The following is a 26,563-nucleotide window of genomic DNA, read 5'->3' as shown; positions in this document are numbered from 1 at the left end:
ACAATTATATATTGTTTTACAATAATACTTTGTTTGTAATTTTATTTGTACATGTTTCTAAAATAGCGAAGCGTGGAGAGTCTGTTGTTGAAATTCACAGGTGCAGACAATGAATGGATCCAACAGCCTCACAAATATACTGTATATTCACTCCTTTATTTTCTGTCTTTGTATTATAATATAGCTACTGTAGCCAGAGCAATCTGCGTCTACTTTGACACCAGTGCCATATTGTTTTTGGTTCAATTAAAAATATAATACAGTAGTATAATGTGGCACCTCACCACCTGAGGTAGCAGTTTTTCCCCATTTTAGTGAGTTGGTATAGGTGTGAGGGTTAATTGTCTGGTGTGTGGATATGGATGGCTGGATGTAATGTGTTTGCAATTGTCCAGTTCAGTCACGTTCGGCCTTAATTTGTGTGATAAAGGGAATAAGTTAACAATATGAGCAGGGGTTTCCAAACCTTATTCATCCAGGGATCCATTTACAAGTTATATGTTTTTCCAAGGGCAGCATGAGAATCTCAACGTCTATTAAATATAACAATCAAGTGCCCCCCTGAATGCCATGGGAATATTTATTTTTTTGCAATTTTAAACCTAAATATTCATGACATGACCCCAATTTGAGAACCAGTGAGTTAGAGTTCATAACAATATGCAAATAATAAACATAATATTCAATTAGTGGTTTTGTATGGTGTGCATTATGTAGCCGCAATATGTGTGAGAGTAGTAGCGCACATTTACACAGTAGCATGAAAAGGCCGGTAATTATATAAAATGACCAAATTAGCTGAAATTAAATTATTTGTTGCTTAGTGACGGCTCAATCACAGCTTGTGGTCACTATTTTGAAGGAAAAAAATCTCATCTGCAGATGTTATTCTGCACAATACATGTCCTTACTACTCAAAGAGTAACACGACACAGCAACAGGTAGCCATAGTAACGCTCGACATGGTACAATAGTTTTCATAAATAAACCATTAAGATTATTAGTCACTGCAACGCAGATGGCAGATTTGGGTTGATGATCTTTAATTTGGGATATTATAAACTCATTATCTTGTGTATCGTCAGTAAGCGTCAGGTGTTTGTGCAGCGCCGTCGCCCCATTCGTCCTCCTCCGACGACTTAAACAGATCCACACATGACTACTTTTATGATCGACTGTCATCCCTGCAGTGGCGTTCTTAAAGCTCTGGAGGAAGGAGCATTTTAATGATGTGACTGTGTAGTTATTATTTTTCGTCACATTTATGAGCTGTGCTCGGATTGTGCCGAAGTGATGGACTGGCTGACCTAGGGACCAAAATGTTCCTCCCTTCCCCTCCAGATAGAAACACAACGATGCAGCATCAGCAGCATTGCAGTGTAAAAAAAAAAAAGAGCAAACAAACATTGATATGGATCAATAAGTCAATTGTCCAGTCACTACGAAAACATTGACCCATATCCTCAGCTTTTATAGGGAAGTCATCGTCGCATTTCCATGTAGTTTCAAATAAATGTACCAAAAAGAGTATTGTGTAGTTTAACAAAACTATGACTATTATATGTTCTGTTGTTTTACTATGTACAGTTATAAAATAGTAATGTCATTTTGAAATGGAGTCAAACTCCACCAAGTCTCTATGGTGATTTATTTTTCTCCAGCCCAAATACTTTTTCCGCAAAATCATTAAAGGCAATGTTTTGGTAATTTGCAATGCCCTCGCATGTGGGAAAGTAGAGCCACAGTCACGATGCACTTTTCAGCCATTTAATGACCGCTGAGAGAAAAATAAAACAAAAACACAAAGAGCACAGTCACGCGGGAGCTGCTGTCGACCACAGCTCATGCCTGGATACTCACATGCACACCAACCCACCAGGCCCTGCTTCACATAGACACATAGACACTATAAAGGCTATGGAATATTCTATACATTTTATGCTTGAAATGAATAGAAATGCCATTAATCCATTGCAGCCTCCCCATAAAAACAACAATTTCTGTTGTTGTTGTTTTTTTTTTATTAAGGAAAACATTATAAAATTGTAATTTAGAAACACATAGAGTAATAACATGATTGTTATATGTAAATGTAAAGAATTACTGGTAAACATTTTGTGCATCATGATTAATTGTGGCTTCTTTCGCTGTGGGCAACTTGCGGGGGGCATATAGTTCAGACACAAATGAATAAGAGTGATGTGATTTAATGTGACTCAGTAAGCTGCAGTATATTTGTCATTTTTTTGCAGAGGATAAATAATGCCTGTGGGCATTGTTATATTGTCTGTTTAGATGTCTTACTGCACCATTTGTGTTCAAATACCCATTGCTTTCAACATTATTAACACCGCCATAGCTGCTATCTGTTAGCCAATCTATGGAGTTTCCCCTTACCTTTAAGGAAACGTTATGTTGTTGTTTTAAATACACAACATGTAATTATCTGTTTTGTTGTTTAGTTTGACAGTAAACTTCACCTTGGGGTGGCGTTAAAAAGCATAAGGCCTGATTTTTGGAGAATTTTTCACTATCTGTCGAACTGCTACTTGTTGTGAGTTTGGTTGAGTTCACTGCCAATTTACAGTGCTCGTATCTAAAATCTTTGCTCACAAGTCAAAGCAAAAAAAGCGTCCGAACGATGGCTCGTAGACTATCTCCAAAACATTTATTTCAAGGCATCACTGTATACTGTAAAATATATAGGCCTATTCAAAAATATATAGATATATATTTATAGCTATATCTCAGATTTCCGCCTATAGCTGGGGGGTCTGGAAGGTATCCCCCGTGATGAATGTGTGTTCATTGTATTCCTTGCACATCCTCCGGGCCGTTCACCTTTCGAGGTACCCCTTTTGGTCATTTGTGTTTTCCTCACCTGAAAAGAAGAAGAAAAATCCTCCCAACTGATGTATTCAAAGAGATTAGTATTCCGGATTGTGCTGCAGAACCTAAAGAGGCAGAACCGTGTCTGAAGAGTTTTTCTTCATCTCATCGCGTCCGTCTACATGGTCACATCAACACCAGCTGATTTCCATTGCAGGCAATTTTATTATGCCTTTGCTTGTCCTTTCGTTTGTGGTCTCCAGCGGCTGAACACAAAAAAAATAAAAAAATCATGAATGTCATCGGAAATTGCCTCACACGTGTAATTGGCTGGGTTCAGGGACACCAATGACACACAGCGGAAATGGAAAACTCATAGCTTCTTGCAAATTCTGCTTTCTGAAGCCATTTTCCACCAAGCGAGGAATAATGCATACACGCCTGATTGCGCACACACATGCAGACACAAGTGCACGCATATAAAGTGTAATAAATCCTGCTGTATTGATCTGTAATATTAACAAACAGGAAGATCAGAGGTGTTGTTAGCGCACACTGCACGTCTCGTAGTCGTTCATATACGTGTAATTTATTTTTCAGTTTGGACCTCATTGACTAAAACTGGTTACATTTACATGTAGGTCAAATTTTTGCTGGCAACACAAAAAAAAAAAAAAAAAAAAAAACAAGCACAAAACAATCAAGTGATGGCTCATAACTTGAAAAACTAAACTAAATTGTCAAAGTACTACTGTATTAAGAATATTGTTATTATTTCAAAGGTTCATGCATGAGTTTGTCAATTTAATTAAGTATTAATATTAATGAAGTAATAATAAAATGGGAATTAATTGTTAGGTTAGAAATGGTGACCATAACTACACTGCTAATGTCTCTCAGGCCCCACATGAAACTCATGACTGAATATCATCACTAACATAAAAAAGTAATGTATCAAAAGAAAAAAGATGTGTGTAGAATTATATAGAAATGACTGAAAAGCTAAAACCGCGTGCTTTGTTTTTTTTAAATGGTAATGTAGCCAGCTCTTTTGTAATGTCATAGCTTAGCATGCTAATATTAGCAACAGGGTTTGCGTTAGCAAGAACAGGGGTGTTGTTAGTGCAAACGTCACATCTCCTAGTCATTCATAAGTCTTATTTATTTGACAGTTTCAACCTCATTGACTAAAACTAGCCTGGCACATAATGGCGCCATTTAATACTGTCTGATTTTACAGCTTATCAGCGCCGCGCGCCGCCTCATGATTACCCATCATGCAAAGCTCGGCGTTCAATGAGGGATTTAATGGGAGGCGATATGAGATGTAAAAGATACCGACTGTGTAGCCGAGCGTCCGACCATCCGTCTTTGTTCTCTCACGTGTCGGTTTCCCTGATAAACAATGAGACTCTCATTAGTTACACAACAGTACCGACATAGACTCATTTTCCCCCTCACTTAACTGTTAATCATTTGTTGGGTCATTTGGTAGTGTAGTGATTCACCTAGTTGACTTCTTGCATTCATGAGGATTTCATAGATCAACACAGTACATTAAAGCTGCCCTGACCAAAAATAATAACATACTGTATCTGGAAAGCCCTCATTAAATTGTTTAATTTTAGATTTTGATTAGTTGAAATTTTTTAAATAAAATTGGTCATTAATTAGTCATTGTAATGTACTTTTAGTTGTCTTTATTTACCGGTAATTATATAGAGTGGTATCTTGACTTTATGAGTTTAAATTGTTCCGTGACTGTGCACATAACTCAAAGCACTTGTATCTCATATCAACTTCCCCCAATGAAATGAATGAAAATGCGTTCATCCATTTCAGACCCCCCCGCCCCAAACTTTTATTGTCTTTCATAAGAAAAATAACATGGTACAGTATTGTCCTGTGTAAAAACATACAGTAATAACATCATAAAATGCAATGTAAAATGTTTTTGCTCAACTTCATTTCACTTTCACTGAACTTAATCTTGGTCTCAGTTTTTTTTTCCCTATTTTGCCATGCTTGCCTCAGTTTCATTCAGTTCTCCATCTTTTCATGGACAGAGGTCTGTAGTTTCTAATTAGAATGCCAAACTAATTTTTGTTGCCGGCCACACTGTATTTCAGGTTTCCCTTTGAGGGCAGCAATTACTGTAAAACCATATAAATGTATAATCACCTCATCAAATTATTTCTTACAGTACACACACAAAGTGATAGATATATAGATTTGAAATATAAAGTCAAGGAAAAGGAAAAGGAAAAAAGGTTCGGTAACGAAAAATGCTTGGAATCTCAATGTTATTAAAAGTCAAGACAATTTGCTCTTTTGGAACAGATTTTAGCAACGCACAAGATTTGTTTTCACGGGCCTCCTAAAATTATCTGGCAGGCCGCATCTGGCCCCTGGGCCTTGCGTTTGACACCTGTGAATTAGATGGCCGAACGGATGGATACCCGGATGGATGGATAGCTAGCTGCAAGCCAGATAGATAGCTTAATTATTAGCGTATTAGCACATTATTATCTTAACGTGCTAATATTACCAACATGGATTGATGGGACAGGATTATCTTCTGCGGTATGGAAAACAAACTGAGGGACGGATGGAGAGGTAGATGAACACGTAATTGACGTAATTGGGGGGGCCTTCAAATATCAGGAGCTTTGATTGAAAGCCAAATGGCAGGCTGTAATCGATCAAAGTTTCACTAATGACACGCCTCAGTATTTGTGACGACAGACGGATGAGGGGGTAGTGATCACTCGACAGGAATGAAAGACTTCATTGGTCATTCACACCTGTCCTCCTCGTGACACTCTGTTCCTTTTCAAACTAATTTGGCGGCTGATCGTTCGAGAAGCCTGCCGGCTCCGTGTCACAGATTGACATACGTGACACTCTAATGGGACACCGCAGCAGCAGCAGTGAAATGGAGGGTGCACAATTCACTGACTGGCTCGTTGGAGGTATGGGGACCCAAATGTGTTATTAATCCCTGAGACAGACTTTATGCTCACATGCGTCTGGAGGCAGATGGTCTGAATGATAATGATCTTCCTCTTGCCATCTTTAAAGTCCTACACAATTTATAAGAAGTCATTGAAATCCACTCTGTCTGTGTCTTTTTGATATAGGGTCTGTCTGAGGAGTGCCAGTATCTGTTCCAGCCTCAGCTCATTGTCCAGAGGCTCATTGGGATTGCGGTGCTCTATCCGGGATACTTCATCGACCAGATGATCCCTGCTCACAACAGATCTGCTCTTTATAAGTAAGTCCACGCTTTATAAGGCTGCAAAATAACAGCATTATTATTATTTTTTTCAAGTTCTAAACTTTCCATGGGTATATTGATGGGAATAAGGGGGAATTTACAGGAACAAACAAATACATGTCAGGTTTGTCTAAAGGGAACTTAAATGTTGTGGAAAAAACACAATCTTGCCTACTGGTAAAAAAAAGTTTGAATATTAATTTGAGCAGGATGCTGAAGTTGCGGCCAACGTCTGCCTCACAGTTCTGAGGTTCAGCGTTCGAATCTCGGATCTGTCCTTTCTATGTGGAGCTTGCGCGTTCTCCCTGTGCTTGCGTGGGTTTTCTTCAGGTACTCTGACTTGTAAAACATGCTTGCATGCTAGGTTAATTGAAACCTCAAAATTGTCCATTGTTGTGGATGTAAGTGTGAATGGTTGTTTGTCTATAGGTGCCCTGCAATTGACTGGCAAGCAGTCCAAGTTGTACGTGGCCTCTCACCCAGACTCAGCTGGGATAGGTTCCAGCTCACCTGCGACATAAAGACCAGCACTATAGAAAATGGATGGATGGCTGTTAGTTTGTGGAAGAAAAATTAATTCTCATTAATTCCCTTGGAAAGACTGCAAAAGAATATATATATATAAAAAAAATCATCTGCTAAACTACGCTTCAAATATTTCTATATTTTTGGAGGGAAATTGGCCCCTTTAGCTACCCAAAGTCACATTATTCTGCACTATGAGGAAAAACTAAAACTAAAACCTTATTTGTCTCAGTGGGCTCCCCTATCTTATTACTGTAGTCCAGGAGTGCAACTTGTTCATTAAAAAAATTGATTTTTCTCTGCATCTTTATAGATTTTGCCTCCTGTAAAAGTGAGGTGTCAGAGGAGCAATATGAAGTATTTTACATTCTGTTTTGTTTTTTGGGCCATTAAGTCAGTGTTCTGATGAATCTTCCCAAGATGTTTGGATCTATTGCTGGATGTATCTGGCTGGAAGTACATTTTTTTCCCTTAAATAAATATAGCTTTTTTAGTGTCTTTCTTTACTGAGATGTAACTTAATCCTCAAGTAGGATAGATTTTAATTGCTTATGTTTCATTTAAATTTTTGGGGGGCACATTTGGAATGTTTTTTTTTTTTTCCCCTCAATTTCCCAGTGAATAATGCATAACGCTTAATAACAACATTCGGGCATACACTGTAGGTTATTATCTATTAAGATGTTTATTTCGATGCTCACCCAAATTAGAAAAAGAAAGCAAAAGCAAACAAGGAACTAGTTAAATACAATAGAAAAGTAGTGAATAAACAAAATATCAACAGAGTGCATCATTCACAGTCAACAGTAAATGTGTTACTGTTTACTGTTTATTAACACACCCAGTTGAAGTTTAATGAATTACATGTTTTGTATTTAAAACAACCACATAGCTTAGTTTTAGGAAAGTCAGTTTAGCTTAATGCTAACAAACTATGCAAAATGCCATAGACGGACCAACGAATAACATCGGTGTCGCAGTGTTAAAACTTATTGTGGCGCAACACATGTAGATGGACAATGTAACAGCACTAACAGGCATATATTCTTTATCCTTTACGAAAAATGACTAAAATTACTGCAGCATACTGAGTTAGTCATGAAACTCTTCTTTGTGTGTGTCCCTATGGCTGCACTATACTGCCCCCGTGTGGGAAAAGCGCACACACCAAAAGGAGCAGCACAATGTCCATTGAATTGAAGTTACAAAATATGGGAACAACTGATTAATTCTTTATGTTCTATTTAATGGTCATCACAGGATGGTTTTATAAAATTCTACATTTTAGCATCCTATCTTTGTTTTTATTTTAAAAAAACAATCCAAAACTTTTTTTGGTGTGGGAGGCTGGAATGGATGAATGGTATTTCCATTAATTTCAATGGGGAAAGAAGATTTGAGATATGAGTGTTTTGAGTATGGAACAAATTCAGCTTGTAGTGTATCTCAAGGCACCACTATATTTGTAACTGAAATAAATTAAACAAAATAAATGATACTAAAATTCTCATAATGCCCCGATGGTTAAAGATAATTCTGTTTCAGAAGCAAAAATGGTCCACGCTTTGCTCCGTGTGAAGGTCGGATTTGTGAACATATCACATTCATGATATGACATTATGACATTAATGATGAAGTCAACACCGTCACACAAATTTGTCAGCTTACTCTCGATTTCTCTTGGTCTTTTTGGTTCGGAATGTGGAGATGTAATTTGGCTGCTACTCAGTGCAGGGGCGGACCTACTCCAGTGGAATAAAGGGCTCTGGGCCACCTAAAAATCCTGAAAAATCCTAAAATGTTGCTTTATCACCTTTAACAAAAAGTTAACATAATACAGTATATATAAACACAACAGATAATGGCTTGATGGGTTGGTTTATAGCGTCTTTAATATATTTAAGTTGAAGAATGTCAGTCTCCCAGTTTCTGTATGTGACCCTTCGGAGGAAAACGTTCAGACACCCGTGCTCTAAATGGTCCATAGATATGGTGAATAGAGAGAGGTTGCTTTTCATATATGTGCCATGTGGTTGGCCAACGACCAGTGTACCCCGCCTCTCACCCGAAGTCAGCTGGGATAGGCTCCAGCTCACCTGCAAACCTGAGGACAGACAAGCGCAATAGAAAACGGATTCCATGGATGCTGTTCATTGGACAGTGACCTTACAATTCAGTAACTGTACTGCATCCTCTCATGTGAAGCCTACACTGAAATGTGTGTGTTTGTGTGTGTGTGTGTGTGTGTGTGTGCAGAGTGTTTGCGCCAAATTACATATCAAAGGTGAAAGTTCAGCTGCTGAACTGCGGTGTCAAGAACAAGAGCGGCAACACTTGCCCCGTGGTGTTGAAGATAAGAGCGCGGGCGCCCCCCGTGCACAACTCGAGTGCCCTCGACTGCAGAGAGTGGAGCCCCTGCGAGCTGGACGCCTCGGTACCCACCTGGGAGCAATGGTACTACATCCAGGTGGAGCGATACCTCACTAACGCCAACGTCTACTTCCGCATCGGCGTGCAGGTTACAGGTGAGTGTCTTGTCAACAAAGATACGGCTGAACAGTGTCATGAGATCCGATACAAGAGCTCTGTTTTTTTCAGTAGTATTCATTTAACAAAATTAGTTTCTAATAGCTGGACCCTATTATGTCTAAATAATAGAGCATCAACTCTTAGTACAATCTAATATAGTTCTCCACAACTGCAAACTACAAACACCTGAGTAAATATATAGTTTGGTACCTCAACTTGGAACATTATTATACACTGTAAAGGCACAATTGTGGATGCTGCTCTTTGTGGGATGTTAATTGATCAGGGGTGGGCAAAGTATGGCCCAAGGGGCTCCATTATTTAATCTAGCCCACCACGCATTTACTACATTACCAAGAGTGCTATAGTAGTTGTTGTATTAATTTAGCCGTTTTTTTAAATTGAATAAAAGTATTGTTTTTTTAAAATTAATGTATATAAATAATTTGCCACTTGATTTATTGTAAATAATTGAATCAAAAAACAATTACAACCATTTTTCATATAATTAAATAATTAATTAATTATAATTACATTAATTTAGAATAATAAAATAAAAAAGTGAGCATGAACTATTATTTCATAATACAAATGTACATATTTTACATTCACTTTAACTTTTTTTTTCTACCAATGACCTGGCCAATACGTCTAATTAAAAAAAATAAATGTTGCCCCTGAGTACAAGAGTTTGCATTAGATTGTGCAGTTTGAAGGCCATTCAGTGTATTTATCAGCTCATACAATGATGGCAATATTATATACTCCATATTATGGGTTGTACGACTTTTTTTTCAAGTCGACGATAATATGATGTGAAGTCGAATCAACGCTGACTAGTTGCTGATGATGTCATTTTTTAAAACATAACCACATGATATGAGATATTGATTTACATTACACTAACTACGGTATTCTACTTGCTCTGTAAATTAATCATAATCATTTAACTCAGAATTAGAATCATCTTTACACAAATGCACAAAGTAGTTATTGAGCAATATAAAGTTAGCATTAGGGCACAAATACATTTGAAATATTAACATTGTGACTCTTATCAGCACAAATGTTGTTTATTATTTATCATCCTCATCCTATTTTAAAAAGCTGCTCTTGTTTTTCCTAAAACCCTATTGGCCACAACTGCAGTATTAACCAAAGTAAACACTGGCATGTTGTAAACAATGTGACAACAAAAAACACATTTTTTTGGCTTTCGGTTTTCCCAATCCAACTTCAAAATGTATCAACGGGCCCATTAGAAGGCTTGTTCCTGAAGGCTGCACCCAAAAAAGGGGCTCTTCGCGTGGGACCGTATTACTTGGTTCCTTGCAAAAGCGCTACATGCTGTTTTTAGTTTGCAAAGAGCAGAAATGTTGCGTGTTCTCAACCCTGCAGGGGGGCTGGGGCGGCTGAGAAATCTGCGGGAAGTCTGCTCTTCTTCCTCTATTCGACATTGTACTACATACAGTGCACCTTATCACCATGGCAACGCGGGCACTAATTATTCACAGTATGTCTTTTCCCTGCTGGACCAGCCTGATCTTACTTGACCTTTCGTGGTCTTAAATTGAAGAACCCTTCAGGATAATCCAGTTTGTTGTTGGAGCACTCAGACTTTCCAAACAGGAAAGAGTGAAACTAGGCTGCTCTTTATTATTTAATATTGCGGTTTTGCAGCATATTTCGTGCAGGTTGTAGCCTCAGCCGAGAAGTTGGCATTGAAGAGAGTCTCTTTGATTGCATTTGAGATTAACGTGAGCCAAATCTTTGGATTATGAATGTCATGAAGGTCATGAAGGTTTTTATTCCTTTCCGTTCCACCTTCGCACATACACAAAGAGTTGATTTAGTTTTCGAGTCTCCACACTGGTTTGTGTGTTCCAGTCAAAATAATAATGACCGGAGCATACTATATGTAGCATTAAGTGTTTTATGGCTATTTTAGCATCCTGAACAAACGATTTAAAGCCATGCAAAGACAACATTTGTTCAAAGCAGGCTAGGCTCCAAAAACCTTTGCAATCTTTTCCCCTGGGTAACAGCTGCTGTTTGATTGTTGCCATCCATGACCAATTTGCAACGGGTCGCTTTGTGCTCAGTGAAAGCATACCGCTTGCAATTACTGTGAATCTCTGTCTCATTAAAAAGCTTCCTGTTTACATAGTAGAAGCCCGCCGAAGGGGATGATGTGCAAACGACTCTTTCTGCAGAGCGCGCCTTAATACTGCAAGTACAATAACCTGGGCTGTTATTGCCTGTTTGTGTAGGACTTGCTATGGATTACCACCCCCGCCTTTACTCTCCCGCCCACCACAACGACTCAAGTAAACTGTCATGTAATGCACGGTAACATAAACCTTGTGACTTTACTCTGAAAATAAATATAAAAAGAAAAGTAGAGTCATAAAAAAATACAGGTGACGGAGAACTGAATTCAAATCACTTCACAATTCAAGGATTTAAGGAATTTATTTGTCATAGCAACACACATTTACGCAAGATATGGTACGAAATACGATACTCGAGGTCCCAGATTATCGTGCTAGCGCCTGCTAGCATGTCCTCTCGAGCTCAATTGTTTGGTCATGCGTTACGTTACAGACATTGAACCATACAAATTTAAAAAAAAAATAAAAAAATAAAAGACAAAACCCACGGCGGCTGTTTGATCCATTAATTGGACATTGGAGACCAAGACGGCATCTAACAATTGATCAACAGTACGTCACCATTGTCTTGCTTCAAACGGGATCTTCTCAGAAGGAAGTTGCCACTTGGCTTAGAGTGTCACAGAGTGTCATCAGCAGCTTCCAACAGATACACAGAGACTGGAAGAGTCACAGAAAGGCATAGAAACGGAAGTCCTTGCTAATGTATTGGTCGATTCATAAATCAAACACCTGTTGTGAAATTTGCTGCTCAACTCTTTCTTAGAGAACAGTGATGTTATGTAAAAAGTAGTGAAACATGGGACAGTTTGAGAAGGTCAAATTAAGTTTTTGTGCATTGTTTTGGTTCATCCTGAAATTTCACCAGAAATCCCAATACCCCTAACATTTTGTGAGTAGTGTGCAGTTATTTATCCATGCATCCGTTTTCTTTACCGCTTATCCTCACTAGGGTCGCGTGCGTGCTGGAGCCTATCCCAGCTGACCCTGGGCGAGAGGCGGGGTACACCCTGAACTGGACGCCACCCAAACATATAAATTAAACAACCATTCGCACTCACATTCACACCTACGGGCAATTTAGAGTCTTCTATCAACCTACCATGCATGTTTTTGGGATGTGGGAGGAATCTGGAGTACCCGGAGAAAACCCACGCAGGCACGGGGAGAACATGCAAACTCCACACAGGCGGGGCCGGGATTTATTTACTGTGATAATAATAATGGTAAGAATCCCAGGAGGAAACTTTTTTGGAACTCTATTGTTGAGTTGCAACAGTTTATCGATTAATGTACAACTAATCGATTATCACATTAATCGATAACTAATCGACCCAACTTTTCTATATGCTCTGATTTTGTGAAGTGTTCACTGTTCAGGACCTGGAATATATTATCCCATTATGTCCAATGAAAAGCTACTATAGATTTACCTCTGAGCCTATAGTTGGCATTGGTGCAATAGTTTGTATAAATGTTATTATGGACAGGTTTATATGTGGTTATTTTTTTTCTTCTATTTTATTTTCTCTCTATATACTTGTATGCTCTTGTTTTATATGGACCTATGTCTGCAATAAAGATTACTATTACTGCTATTACCATAATGGATTAATCGTTTCGAGACCTTGTTTAACGTTTGTCTAAATCCTTGGAATTTCAGCCTATCAACATTAAATATTCTCAGATTTATGTAGTCCTTCATAAAACCAGACTGATTAATTTTGTGTTTAATCAAAATAAGACATTTGCAAACAACTTTGGAAAACAATGATCAACATTCAGTCTCTTTTCTGACAAGTTACGGACCAAACTGTTAACTGAATCCTAATCAATGTATGGAAAAAAATAGTCATTCTAATCTATTACAAAAATAATCGTTATTTGCAGCCATAGTATGAATAGCCTGTAACTGACCCTGAAGAAGCCTTGGAAGTGTATATCAAGCTAGTAGCCCTTCAGTACCTAAGAAGTAGCTCTCATCTTTTGAAAAGGTTGGTGAGTACAACATAACTCCCTCTCATATGATATTGCTTAATTGTTTTTTTTAAAATGTGGTTTTCTTTCATCATTTAGCAATACCAAATACACAACAATAATCAGTTAATAAACAGTAATCGAAATAACATTTTTTGCAATAAACTTTAATGCAAAATTAATTGTCCAATTATTTGATTCATCAAATGAGTGATTGAGAGAATAATCAATAAAAAAAATATTCAATAGCTGCAGCTTATTACTATTTGCTGTATTATTACACACATAATCAATCCACATGCATGACAAATAGATTCTACAAACAGTTTTGGGGGTTCAGTGCCTTGCTCAAGGGCCCCATAACAGCATTCAAGACGAGCTAAAACAAATCATCCGTCAGTTGTTTGACTCCCTTCGTGTATTTTTTCCTCTGTCTTAACTAGACTGCAGCAAGTCCAACGCATCCAAGGAGCAGTCCCCAGCCGGCTCCTCCATGAACATGCCGCAATCGTTCGGGACGCCGATGGCTTTCTCCTTGTCTGACGGCGTCTCCGCGGCGGTCCCGGGAGGGCCGTCGAACAACGCCACTCAGCTGCACACCTCAGGGGACAGCGTCGTTTACCTCGCTTCCCCCACCGACACCGACAAGTGCTGGCCCATCCGTCCGACTCTTCGCAACGAGCTGGACACCTTCTCTGTGCACTTCTACGTATTCTTTGGTCCAAATATATCCATTCCGCCTGACAGGGCGGCCGTGTTCGCCATCAACCTCATGCCCGTTTTAGACAGCGGGGGGGTTCTCAACATGGAGCTGAAGCTCAACATGGTGAGTTCTTCTGCTTGATCATTGCGGTGTTTTTATATGAAAACATATCGTTGGAAACCACTGATTGTCAAGATAAAATTAGTACTTATTCAACATTAATGCCGTTTTAATAAGCAATTATTACTACAAAAGCAGCACTATAATGATTCAAGATGCATGATGGAATTGCTACTCTGTGTTAAATATAACATTCAATTAAATTTTAGTTTACAGCATGGTTGAGCCAAAGTACGATTTAGGTTTCAGTTTATGAACTGACCTCTTTTTAGCAAACAGCTTAAACTGACATGAACTAAAAACTGACTCTGGTGGGACTCGAACCCACAACCTTTGAATTGTTACATTCTCATCTAGAAGTCCAATTGCACCACAGAGCCACCTGCTCTCTTAACTGGAGATTGTATCTTTACACTGTTGACACCAGTTTATATACCGTCTAGATTCTTAAATTCATACATTGTATTCTGCATTTGTCAGGAATACTTACTTCTAACCACATGACAAGGAGATGAGATTTAAAATAGAAATGACAGGGCACATATATTCACACAACCATTCACATTCTCCTCTATGGTCAACTGAGTTTTTATTTACAGTAAGCTATTGTGCATGTATTTGGAATGTAGAAGGAAATAGTACGGAGTACCTGGTGAAAACCCACACAAGCACGGGGGAGTCAATTCCACACAATTGATATAATTCTTAATGATCAATTAATCATTATACCAAAACCTAGTTCAAAGTGTTAAATACTGAATGCTTATTACATGCTGTGGGAGCTGCAATAGTTTGCCACTAATCATGTCACTTTTAAACTGATGCTGCAGTGAGGAAAATGCATAAAGAAACTGTCAGGAAGAGTTGGATATCTTTGTTAAGTTGTCCTTCAGCTGGTAATGGCATTAACAACGCACCTGCAGTGACTCTGGAGGTCTGCGGGGAGACACAAGCTGGGGAGCTGCCAGATGGACTTTTAATAGAAAGCAGTCAGTCAGCGTTGAAATAAGTGGATGACACATCCAATCCCGGCGGAAAACTTGGACTGTTCCCTTCAAATGTATGCCGGCGTAATATGCCCTCTTCCTTTCTTCTTGGCAGATTGATAGATGGATGTCTTTCAATATCTTTGTGCAATAGCACACAGCAGTCATTTTAGCTTTTAAGTAGCTTTAAGGTTTACGTGTGTATACACAACATTAGGTACACCTGCGCATTCTAATAAGATACGGTGAGAGTGCCGTATAACACATCCTGCTTTTATGAAGAGAATATAGCGTAAACTCTGAGGTAGAACACGCCTCTTCTGTTTGTTTGTTCAGTGCTCCCTCGCTATACCACGGTTCACCTATTGCGGAGTCGGTGCTTTGCTGAATGTTTTATTCATATTCATATAGAGCATAATTCACCATATCGCAGGATTCTGAGTGCATGTTGTAATTTTTTTTCCCGGTAAAATCAATGCTTCCGAGGCTAAAACATTACAACTGTTAAATAAACAAAAACGAAAAAAAATTGGTTAAAACACTTATTACAAGGAATGAAATGTACATAGTGTACAGTACTACTGTGCATTACTGTAAGTTTAAGAGTTTAAAAGGTGTTTAAGAGTATAACAAGTATTTAAAAGAGTATGTTAGAGGTTAATAGTAGTGTGGGGAAGATTAATAAGAGTCTGGGGAGGTTAATACAGCTTTAAAAATTGTATAAATAATAAAAAAACCAAAATGTGGTCGCTACTTCGCGGATTTCGCCTATTGCGGGGGTGGACCGGAACCTAACCCTATGTCATAGATGAGGGATGACTTTATTGACACGGTGACAACATGCAAACGACACACAGGAAAGCCAGAGTCCAGATTCCAACCAACAATCTCAGAACTGTTAGACAGATGTGCTAATGTAGGGAATAATGGTCATAGAAATATTGTGAAACCCTACATATTTGTGGTTCAGAATTTACAGATATAATTTTTTGGGAGGGGGGGGGACCTATCCTCCGCTATTCACTCAGAAACTTGCCTATTTGCTGTGCTCAGGCCAAAGCCATGTCTTATATAAAACTATTACTTTTGGTGCCATGTGTTGTTAATGCTTTACATTCTATTTAATTGTACTATTTTTTTGGACTTTGTATCGATCCGTTGTGGTAAAGAAGGAGCTAAGCCGAAAGGCGAAGCTCTCGATTTACCGGTCGATCTACGTTCCTACCCTCACCTATGGTCACGAGCTGTGGGTCGTGACCGAAAGAACAAGATCCCGGATACAAGCGGCCGAAATTAGTTTCCTCCGCAGGGTGTCCGGGCTCTCCCTTAGAGAGAGGGTGAGAAGCTCGGTCATCCGGGAGGATCTCAGAGTAGAACCACTGGTCCTTCACATCGAGAGGAGCCAGATGAGGTGGCTGGGGCATCTTATTCGGATGCCTCCCGGACGCCTCCCTGGTGAGGTGTTCCGGGCACGACCCAGGACACGATGGAGAGACTACATCCTTCGGCTGGCCTGGGAACACCTCGGGATCCCCCCGGAAGAGATGGATGAAGTGGCTGGGGAGAGGGAAGTCTGGGCATCCCTGCTAAAGCTACTGCTCCCGCGACCCGACCTTGGATAAGGGGTAGAAAATGGATGGATGGATGGATTTTTTGGGGAAAAGTATAAGACTGTAGAGTGCTATTTTTCTTGAGTTACTTTGTGTTGCGAGCGTACTCACGGAACGAATTTACTCATATTTCAAGGCATCATTCTCTGTTTATGACGGTCCTAAAATTCCACATTTCAAGATTTGAAACGGCACCCAACATAAGAATATGTTATCACTTTGCCCAATAAGGCACCCTCACTTGCTGCCTTGTTCTAATTTTTGGTCTAGAAGTGTTATTTATTTTTTTTTCTTTTTAAATCACTGCATTAGTGATCGACTACGGTGGTCCCAATGTAATGGAACTCAGTCAAGAACCAAAGACCCCCAGTGTTGTACATTGTACTTTCCTGTGATGTATCATACTTGCAGCCACGGCCACTGTAAGGGAGTGGTGGTGGGTGATGAGAATCCTCTTCACCGGGGGGCCCAAGAAAATAACATCAGTTTGTAGCATTGAAGTGGAGGGTCCCAAAGTAAGTTATTTCACTTGGCACGAAATCCTCAGTTGTTTTGAATCCAATTTTTAAAAATCTGATTTGCAGCCTGCGCCCACCAATACTATGCCACTGGCTCCAACAGGTGCAGCTCGCAGGCTTGAAATACTACCTGAATGCTGTCTCCCTTCTGTTCACACATCGTATGATATGCAAACACGTCTTTCATCTCCAGTGAACACACGCGCACGGATGAAATTGATCATCTCATCTAAGCGGCCGCAAGAAAGCAAACAGGCACATTTGCCTTTTCTTCCTGCTTCCTCTCCAGGAAATGAGATTAATGGACTGAATAATTCATTAGATGTTTTATTGACTGATGTCGTGGAGTGACAGTGATTACCGTCACCTCACAGACAGACAATAATAGTAACCCCTGTTCTACTTTTGTGGCTTTCTGTTGTCCCCAAATACCCTCAGTCCCTTCAACATGCACAACCACAGTGTCCAGAATAGCCATATGTGCAGATTTGAACTTGTGGACATCATGGTGAGATGAAACCTGGCCGGTTGTACAAGTCTTGAGATGTGGCCTTGTGAGAGGCTGTCATGTGCTTTATTATTTTACAGACACATTTCTCCCCCTAAGTCATAATGTGTCATTTGCTTGTCACAAGCTTCCGTTGGGGAATCCTGGCAGATTTGCAGTCACAAAAGCAAGAACATCTTGTCTGCATTGCATCACTCTTTTGAAAAGACTGCGAAAGGGGATGCAAGATGACTTTTTTACCCCTACACATTCGTTTAATCTCTTTAGATCCAATTTTCAAAGTTTTCTTGAAGTCAGGCTTATATGCTCTGTAATGAGTTAGTCCTTGACATTCTGTATCTTATTAGCTCTTGTACATTGCACTGTTTTCTTTTTTTTAATCAGTGATGCACCTCCTTTGCGGAACTTATTTAGCAGGAGGTGTTGAACTGAGTCAACACAAATTGGGGAGTCTTGCAAAAGCCAATTTAGTCCCCCCCAGCAAATCACATCGATGGGAATGTGTGTACATTAAGGAGCTAAATGAAAGTTTATTTTAATTAGTTTGGGTAGTGGAATGTGCAAGGGCAGGTCTGTTCCGCGTATGCAGCCAACTTCCTCTTCGCTCTTGCATCAGCTGACTTGATGGCCTCTGCAGCGATCGCTCGCCACCCAACGCAGCAAATAAAAGAGAAGTGATATCAACTGGCATTCATCAAGCACGACGCTGTCAGCAGAATGGATCTGGAACCAGTTAAGGGATTACTGAGGCAAATTTTCACAAAAATGTGACTACATAAACAGCAATGAATACACACGACAAATGTTAAAAATGCTATTGAAGAGCAAGCAGGAGCATGTACACAATGTGACATTAATGTGCAGGTGTTTCAAGCAGCACACAGGCAATAGGTCAGCTTTGGGACCGGAGGGTCATGGTTAGTGTCCCACTGCTGACAAAAGAAATGGCAGAAAGGCTTGAACAAGGAACTGATTCCCCTATGCCTACATGTGTGTTCAAAGGTTTCTTGTGATTCAAGATTTTGATGCTCAAAAAACTGAAAGTGGTACCGTTCAAGTTTTATCACGCTCCGAACCATCCACTGAATTAAGCTTTTCTGGAATTTAAGTTCCATTGCAGCCATCCAGATAGACTTTCCCTGACTTTTCGTGAATGGCTGCTCTAAGAGTTCAGTGTTTTCATCAGTGGTGGTAACAGCAGACCTTCTGCCTGGTGGTTTGTCAAGAACAGATCCGGTTTTCAGGAACCTGCTATGGATAGCATAAAATGTACTACTCCACTGTCAATTGACAAGCTATAGGTAAAGAAATGATATGCTTAGAAAAACTGCAAAGCCTTAGCTGTCAAATACTGATGGCCTCGCATCTGTCCGAATTATACCTGAAATGAAATAGAAACAACGGAAGTTTTGGGCAAATTTGTACTGTACATTTCATTCTATTATTGCTATTGTTGACTAATTATTGGACTGAACAAACTGGACAACGATGGAGGCACTGACAAATGACCACATGGCAAAAAAACCCCAAAAACTTAGTTGCCTTTCTTAAATGTGGGCAGACAGTGAGGGGATGGTTATGTCAAAAATAGCTGTTGTCATTATAATTATTCATAATGTACTGGGCAGCAAGGCCAGAGGTGTGTCACACTTGAATCCGGCTTGACCTCCAAGTATTTTTTTCAAATTTAGAGGCATATTTTTCCAGAAAATGCTGGTTGAATTCCCAATTTTACGACCTCCAGGACATTCAACTTCCATTTCTTTTGTCTTTAACCATTTCATTTCAAATGTGTCTCTTTATCTTTTTTACATAGTGTATGTATGTATATATATATATACATGAAGAAGAACCATCTTTTATTGTCACGAACATGCATGCATGCACGCACACGAAATTTGTTCTCTGCATTTAACCTATCACAGTGAAGACATACACATGTTAGTGGAACACATTGGAGCAGGGGGGAGCTGAAGCGCCCGGGGAGCATTTCGGGGTATCAGTGTCTTGCTCAAGGACACCACACCCATGAGTCCGGGGGATGTTGGCGGATGGTCCAGTCGGGGTCTTGAACATATATATATATATATATATATATATATTTTATTTTATTTTATTTTATACAACATCTTCATTTGGCCAAAAGTGTTTTGCTGGACACAGACTAGATCTGTCCTTGAGAACAACAAACTACGGTCATCTTCTTTTCAATCTAGCCCTTTTATTGGATATAATTTCATTCTGTGGCTTTATATTCTCTTTAAGGCATTGAATCAAAAATGCTGTAAACGGAGAGGGTCTTGCTATGTGGCAGTTGCCCCCTGGGGGCCACACATACTCATGCACACACTTTCACAAAAGAGGACCCCTGAAGCTAGTAAGACTTTTGCAGGTTGTTGTCTCCAAAAGTTGGCCGAAAACTGCAATTCAGTCTTAACTTTCTGAGCAGAGTTTGCACTTTGTTGCTTCGGGAGTGAAATGCAAGTGTAATCGGGGGAGGTGCAGGACTCGTTATGGGCCGAGTTTTGAAATTGGGTTTGATTGAGTCGTTCTATCATGAGATTGTAGGCCAGATGGTGACTCCAGGAAGCACCTGGCAACGTGTCTGCTGGCTCCTTTCCTTAATCAACACTGTCCTTGCTTCACGATACTGTACACTATGCTGCATTTTCTTTTCCAACTAAAAGGCGATTGTCAATAAATGACTCATCTTGCTTCTACATTTTTAGTCACTGTAAAGTTAAGCCATGAGTAGACTGGCATCTGTTTTCCGTCCATCCATTTTCTACACTCATTAGGGTTGCGGGTTACTGCAGCCAATCCCAGATAACGTCAATCACAGGGCGGAATCCGTTTTCATTTTTTCTTTTAGTACGTATTGTCCATTGTAATTACGTTTTCTCGTCTTGCGTGTTGTAGTCGACGCTTAAAGACAAGAACGTCACCGTGTTTGGCTGCCTGACTCATGGGATGCCTCTCTTCCTCTGGCAAAACTCATCATTGAAATGTGAATCAGGTATGTCCGACTCAGCGAAACAGCAAACCCTTTACAAGTCACAAATTCTTACCAGCGCCACGTGACGATTACAAATGAACAATGTTCTCTTTGCACAGTATGACTGTGTTCTCGACACTTTTCATTGTTTTGCTCTGTTGAAGAATCTGTAGCTGGGTTTTTCCTCTCCGTGAACACATCCACGAATATCACCAAACTCAGGATTCCATACCCCCAGACGGGCACATGGTACTTCAGTCTGCGCTCTCTATGTGCCACAGAACATGGGTAAGACTGGCCTACATACCATAAGAGTAATGTCTTCAAGTCCTTATCTCCAGACATTGTTTCAAGAGATGTATAGTGATAGAAGGTAACTTGAAATGGATTATAGTTTTGAATCTCTGACGTTTCTGTATGGGTTTGCTTGTTCTCTGTGTTTGCCTTGAAAACATCCTTCGTAAATAGGTTCGGTTCAAGAGACTCAAAAATGTCCGTAGGTGTGACTGGGAGTGTGAATGGGTGTTAGTCCTGTGCAGTGGAGTAGCCAAAAATTGTACTCTTCACTTTAAGTAAAACAATGATACATCTAATTCCGGCCACAAAAAATGGTCTTAACTTAAGTTTCATTGTTTGCACTCTTGAAACAGTACAAAAGGTTCACCAGGCATAGCCATCGTTTCCTGTATTATTTCTGCTGTGTATCACGTAAATGAGTCCCTTTGAAAACTTCTGTGTGGGGCCGCAGAGAGGTTGTGTGCGGTCATATGACTGCCTGCCTCCATTTGATTGATGAAATGGAGTCAAACTTTGCAAGTGGTTATGTTGGATTTGTGAAAGAGATTCATGTACTTTAGAATTTGGCATTAAGAGTTTAAATTCACGTAACGAAAAATCGAAAAAGAAAGACAAATGTTAGGAGCAGTGGGCTACATCCTCCTGAAACACACGCCATATATACAACATATACACAATCCTCCACACTTACATTCACAACTATGGACTGGAATTTCGAGTCTTCAATGAACCTAACATTCATGTTTTTGTAATGTGGGAGGAGGCCAGACTCAGGGAGAACGTGCAAAGTCCACACAGGAGGGCCGGTGCCCAGATTGAAAACCAGAACCTCTCAACTGTGAATCTTCCTCTGCCCGTTATTTACAAGTGCAAAATGCATGGAAACAGGTGTTGACAGATGCTCATGAATATTTAAAAGCATGTAATCAGTTCTTTGGCCTAATTTTCCCCCAAGCAACCACGGCTAGACAATATTTGTTGCCTACTACTGGATGGCAATATTAATTAAAATAAAAAAACAGTCAATATGTCTGAACTCAAAATCTAAATCTAGATTCTTTACCTAGTTCAATAATTCAGTATACTAATGACCTCTGCCTCTCTCATTTGAGACACATTTTCTTACATTGCCTCTGGCGCACGCTGAGAACATGATAAGGAACAAGGTTCTGTTTTCTAGTGCAAAATCTAATGCTGCGCTTTGAAATAAATACAATATGTACATGTTTTGTTCTCTCCGTGTATTGTTAGTCATTTGGAGGAAGTCAAAAGAAAAAATAGGGGAAATTGTTTCTATTAAGTTGTCAGACACATTGAGAAATCTCAGTGTTTTTAGTCATTGAGCTGTTTTGTCTGAGTCTTAAAAGAGCAAAATTGTGAACAGAATGAAATAGAGCAAGTTTTGTTTTTTCTTTCCCTAATCCACTCGGGAGTTGCAACTCAGTGTGAATAACAGATGGTGAGAGTGAGCCTCGCAGTGCTATGAAAAATATGCACATGGCAATCGGAGATTTTTACATATTTACTTGCGCTTAATTATTCAGGTCATGTACTATGGTAGGTACCATGAGTGACAGGTGTGCTTCACAAGTCCAATTTAGCTGATTTATAAAACGTGAAAAATAACCAGGCGATCAGCTGCGTCAATTAAATAGGAATTCTGGCAAAAGGCAAGCGAAGACATTTGTTACCTCCAGAAATTTCAAGTGCCGTGATTGATTGCACAATCCGGTCATTAGTGAAGTGACAATGCGAGCACTCATGTATTTCCCGTCCACAAATTGTCATATCAATATGATTACAAATAAATCCATTGGCTCGTTGTTTGTTTGTGGTAACAGTTGGCAGTTTGTTATGATGGTTGCATAAAATAGTTATAGTTAGTGTTACAGTATGTTTGTACAGTTCTGTAATAAATAATTCAACTTTAGACATTTTTAGGACATGTGCATATAAAGATTAACAGACAATTTAGCATGAAAGGGTAAGGATAAAAGAGAAAACATAACATGGAATAAAACATGGCAAATTTAATAGGAGTGGTTCAAAATATTCTCTTTGTGTTGCTACAAAAGATTGACAATCCTAAACCTAGAATATTATCATAAAATACACTACAACCAGGACGTCAGTGTAAAACTGTCATGTTGAAGTTGTACTGTGCTTCTTTGTTGGTCAAACATGAGCAGACTGGAGAACTGTGTTAGCTTAGCATGCTAACTTCAAACATATCCTTGAACATTCTAATCATACTTTACATTCCTCTGTGATGTTTCACCAAACAAACCAAATTAAAAAAAACAAAAAACATCAACACTTTGGGGTTGAACTGTATTTTTTAAATAACATTTATGTTAATATGATCAAAATATAATTTTCTACTGTATATAGTTTGTCCTCTTTTGGGTCACGGGGGAGCTGCTAACCACTAATGGACCATGCTGTCCGACAAAAACAATGACGTCCCAAATATTAAGGTGTGGTATAAAAGTAAGCTTAATTACCAATCTTCTCTCAAATAGTGGATGTTTCTCATATAGACTCAAGAGCTGTGGTATGTTAATGCACCATAACAGTATTTCTAATGTTTGGGAATCCATGAATACTGACCATCTTAAAAGCTTTTGATATACTGAATGCATTTTTCTGGCCGCGTTAGGGGGGGGTCTAATGCTGATCAAAATCTCAATCTCCGTATCCATGTTCGCTGTAGTTTCGAGACGTGCGCCAACATCACTGCAGAGGTGTACATGCGCGCCTACCTGACGCCGTGCATCAACGACTGCGGCACGTACGGACAGTGCAAGCTGCTGCGCACCAACAACTACCTTTATGCTGCATGTGAATGCAAAGCAGGTAAGGAGCTAATTTACCCATTATTGCATTGCACTGCATTAAATAATTTTTTTCCCATGCTTTAATATTTATTCCATTTAAATCAAATCAAGCCTTATTTTGATTTCATTATCACATTCGCCAAGGACTGCATGAATGTCTGTGTTTGTGGAAAATAGTTATGGAATGTGTTTTGTCCTAATTGCCAGTCATTATTCATCCATAATTAACACTTAGGAAAATATCAGTGTGCCAAAAGCCTTTTTTCATAAAATAGCCAAGTTTCAACAGGGCAATGGATCATCTACTTTATTTTATTATCTTATCAGAAAATACATCATGCAGTAGAATAGAGAAGCAAAGTGCAGAGGTCATCATTCACAACAGATTTGACAATCTGCTGATGAAATTTATGGGTTCAGGTCATACAGCGGCTGATGTTAATCTTTTGATTTGAGCAATTTGGAAAGTACAATAAAAAAGGCATTTAATTAAGTGCAGGTCTTCAATCAAATATGAGCTTAGAAAGATAAACAAAACTCATCCTTTGAGGATTATTCTTAAAATCCCACTTTGATTGCCGTTTTATCGGTGGCGGTAAATTCATCGTCTTTGCTTATATGCAGCTCAGCTCCTGCCCCTGGCCTCAAATTCTCCATTCAACTGTGCTCACAAATATTTAATTCACACTGTCTTATCCAATTTGCCTCTTGATCGCGATCCAATTCATGTTGCGCAGAGGCGATTTTACCAGGAGGCTCCGTTGTGCCGGATTAACAATTTCCCAAATACCTGCTTTTGCATATTTCTCCACAGAAAAAGATGCGCTGTTTACAAGGACGAGCTGATGAGAGAATATTTTGTTCAATTTGAGAGCAATACTAAGGGAAAGAGGTCATCTCCAGTCAACATGAGAACAAAAGCCTTCTGATTGCGTGTGCTTGTGTGTGTGTGTGTGTTTGCTGTGTACGTCAGGCTGGGAAGGCTGGGGATGCACGGACAATTCCGAGGCCTACTCGTACAGCTTCCAACTTCTCTCCACCCTGCTGCTGTGTCTCAGTAACCTCATGTTCATCCCGCCCGTGGTCATCGCGGTACGCAACCACTACCTGCTCGAGGCCTCCGTCTACATCTTCACCATGTTCTTCTCCACCGTGAGTCACTACTGACTATCAACCACCTTTTGTGTTGCTGTGCCTTTCTACTTGTTTCAAGATAGGACAAAAGACCCTCGAGGATTGACGGAAAGGCCTGTCGGGCAGCGCGCTGACAAGGAACACGCATCGACCAATCTGACATTTGAAATTAACTGCTTCATCAATTTTGTGTCAGACGTCTTTTAAAATCTCTCAGGAGCTTGCTTTGACATAGAATAATAATATCAAAAGGAAGACTAGTTGAGATTTGAGGCTGATAGAAAGATGAATAAAACGTAGTGATGTGATTCTGACAATGATTTTAACAAGGTAGAAAATATATATATATGCAACACTTTATTTCTCTACATCTCTCCTAAAATGATCACTTCCTACAATATTCCTAGGAAATCGCAATGTTCCGTCAACAGCGAGCTATTTTTAGAACAGACCTGCAGGCTGCTCATGTGGTCCTTGGGGACTCCTCCATGTTGCTGATCCCTGTTCTATTTCTTCCAAACGATTTTACTCAAATTCCAAATTGAACGATTTTACAGCTTCCCATGGGTTCACCACCTGTGGGAGGGGCCATAGGGGTCGGGTGCAGTGTGAGCTGGGCCGTGGCCGAAGGCAGTGACCTTGGAGATCCAATCCTCGGCTACAGAAGCTGGCTCTAGGTACGTGGAATGCCACCTCTCTGGCAGGGAAGGAGCCCGAGCTGGTGTGTGAGGTCGAGAAGTTCCGACTAGATATAGTCGGGCCCGCCTCCACACACAGCTTGGGCTCTGGTACCAGTCCTCTCGAGAGGGGTTGGACTGTCTTCCACTCTGGACTTGCCCACGGTGAGAGGCGCCGAGCAGGTGTGGGTATACTTATTGCCCCCCGACTCGGCGCCTGTACGTTGGGGTTCACGAGAGGGTAGCCTCCCTCCGCCTTCGGGTGGGGGGACGGGTCCTGACTGTTGTTTGTGCCTATGCACCAAACAGCAGTTCAGAGTACCCACCCTTTTTGGAGTCCTTGGAAGGGGTGCTGGAGAGCGCTCCCGCTGGGGACTCCATCGTTCTACTGGGGGACTTTCCCGTGGGCAATGACACACCTCTATTACCGAGGCGGCCGGCCAGAGCTGTGGCCGTAAGGTAGTCTGTGCCTGTCGTGGCGGAAATCCCCAACCCCGTTGGTGGACACCAATGGTGAGGGATGCCGTCAAGCTGAAGAAGGAGTCCTATCGGGCCTTTTTGGCCTCTGGGACTCCTGAGCCAGCTGATGGGTACCGGCTGGCCAAGCGGAATGCACCTTTGGTGGTCGCTGAGGCAAAAACTCGGGCATGGGAGGAGTTCAGTGAGGCCATGGAAAAAGACTTCTCGACGGCTTTGAGGAAATTCTGGTCCACCATCCGGCATCTCAGGAGGAGGAAGTAGTGCACCACCAACACTGTGTATAGTGGGGATGGGTGCGCTGCTGACCCCGACTCGGGACGTTGTGAGTCGGTGGGGAGAATACTTCGAAGACCTCCTCAACTCCACCGACACGCCTTCCCATAAGGAAGC

The 26,563-nt window shown here is 40.2% G+C and overlaps 1 protein-coding gene across 1 annotated transcript in view; it reads left to right on the top strand.

The window, feature by feature from the left end:
- tmem8b (transmembrane protein 8B) overlaps positions 1 to 26,563 on the top strand; it is a 58,041-nt gene that overhangs the window by 14,262 nt on the left and 17,216 nt on the right. The window contains exons 4-10 of the mRNA XM_061767416.1: positions 5,970 to 6,103; positions 8,888 to 9,156; positions 13,752 to 14,134; positions 20,673 to 20,769; positions 20,913 to 21,036; positions 23,759 to 23,901; positions 24,856 to 25,034. Of these exons, the coding sequence (XP_061623400.1) occupies positions 5,970 to 6,103; positions 8,888 to 9,156; positions 13,752 to 14,134; positions 20,673 to 20,769; positions 20,913 to 21,036; positions 23,759 to 23,901; positions 24,856 to 25,034 (1,329 nt within the window). The remainder of the gene's footprint in view (positions 1 to 5,969; positions 6,104 to 8,887; positions 9,157 to 13,751; positions 14,135 to 20,672; positions 20,770 to 20,912; positions 21,037 to 23,758; positions 23,902 to 24,855; positions 25,035 to 26,563) is intronic.

Source organism: Phyllopteryx taeniolatus, chromosome 3, assembly GCF_024500385.1.
Source record: "Phyllopteryx taeniolatus isolate TA_2022b chromosome 3, UOR_Ptae_1.2, whole genome shotgun sequence".
Taxonomy (NCBI): domain Eukaryota; kingdom Metazoa; phylum Chordata; class Actinopteri; order Syngnathiformes; family Syngnathidae; genus Phyllopteryx; species Phyllopteryx taeniolatus.
Note: the sequence above shows the minus strand (reverse complement) of the source record. Positions and strands in the feature narration are given on the sequence as shown.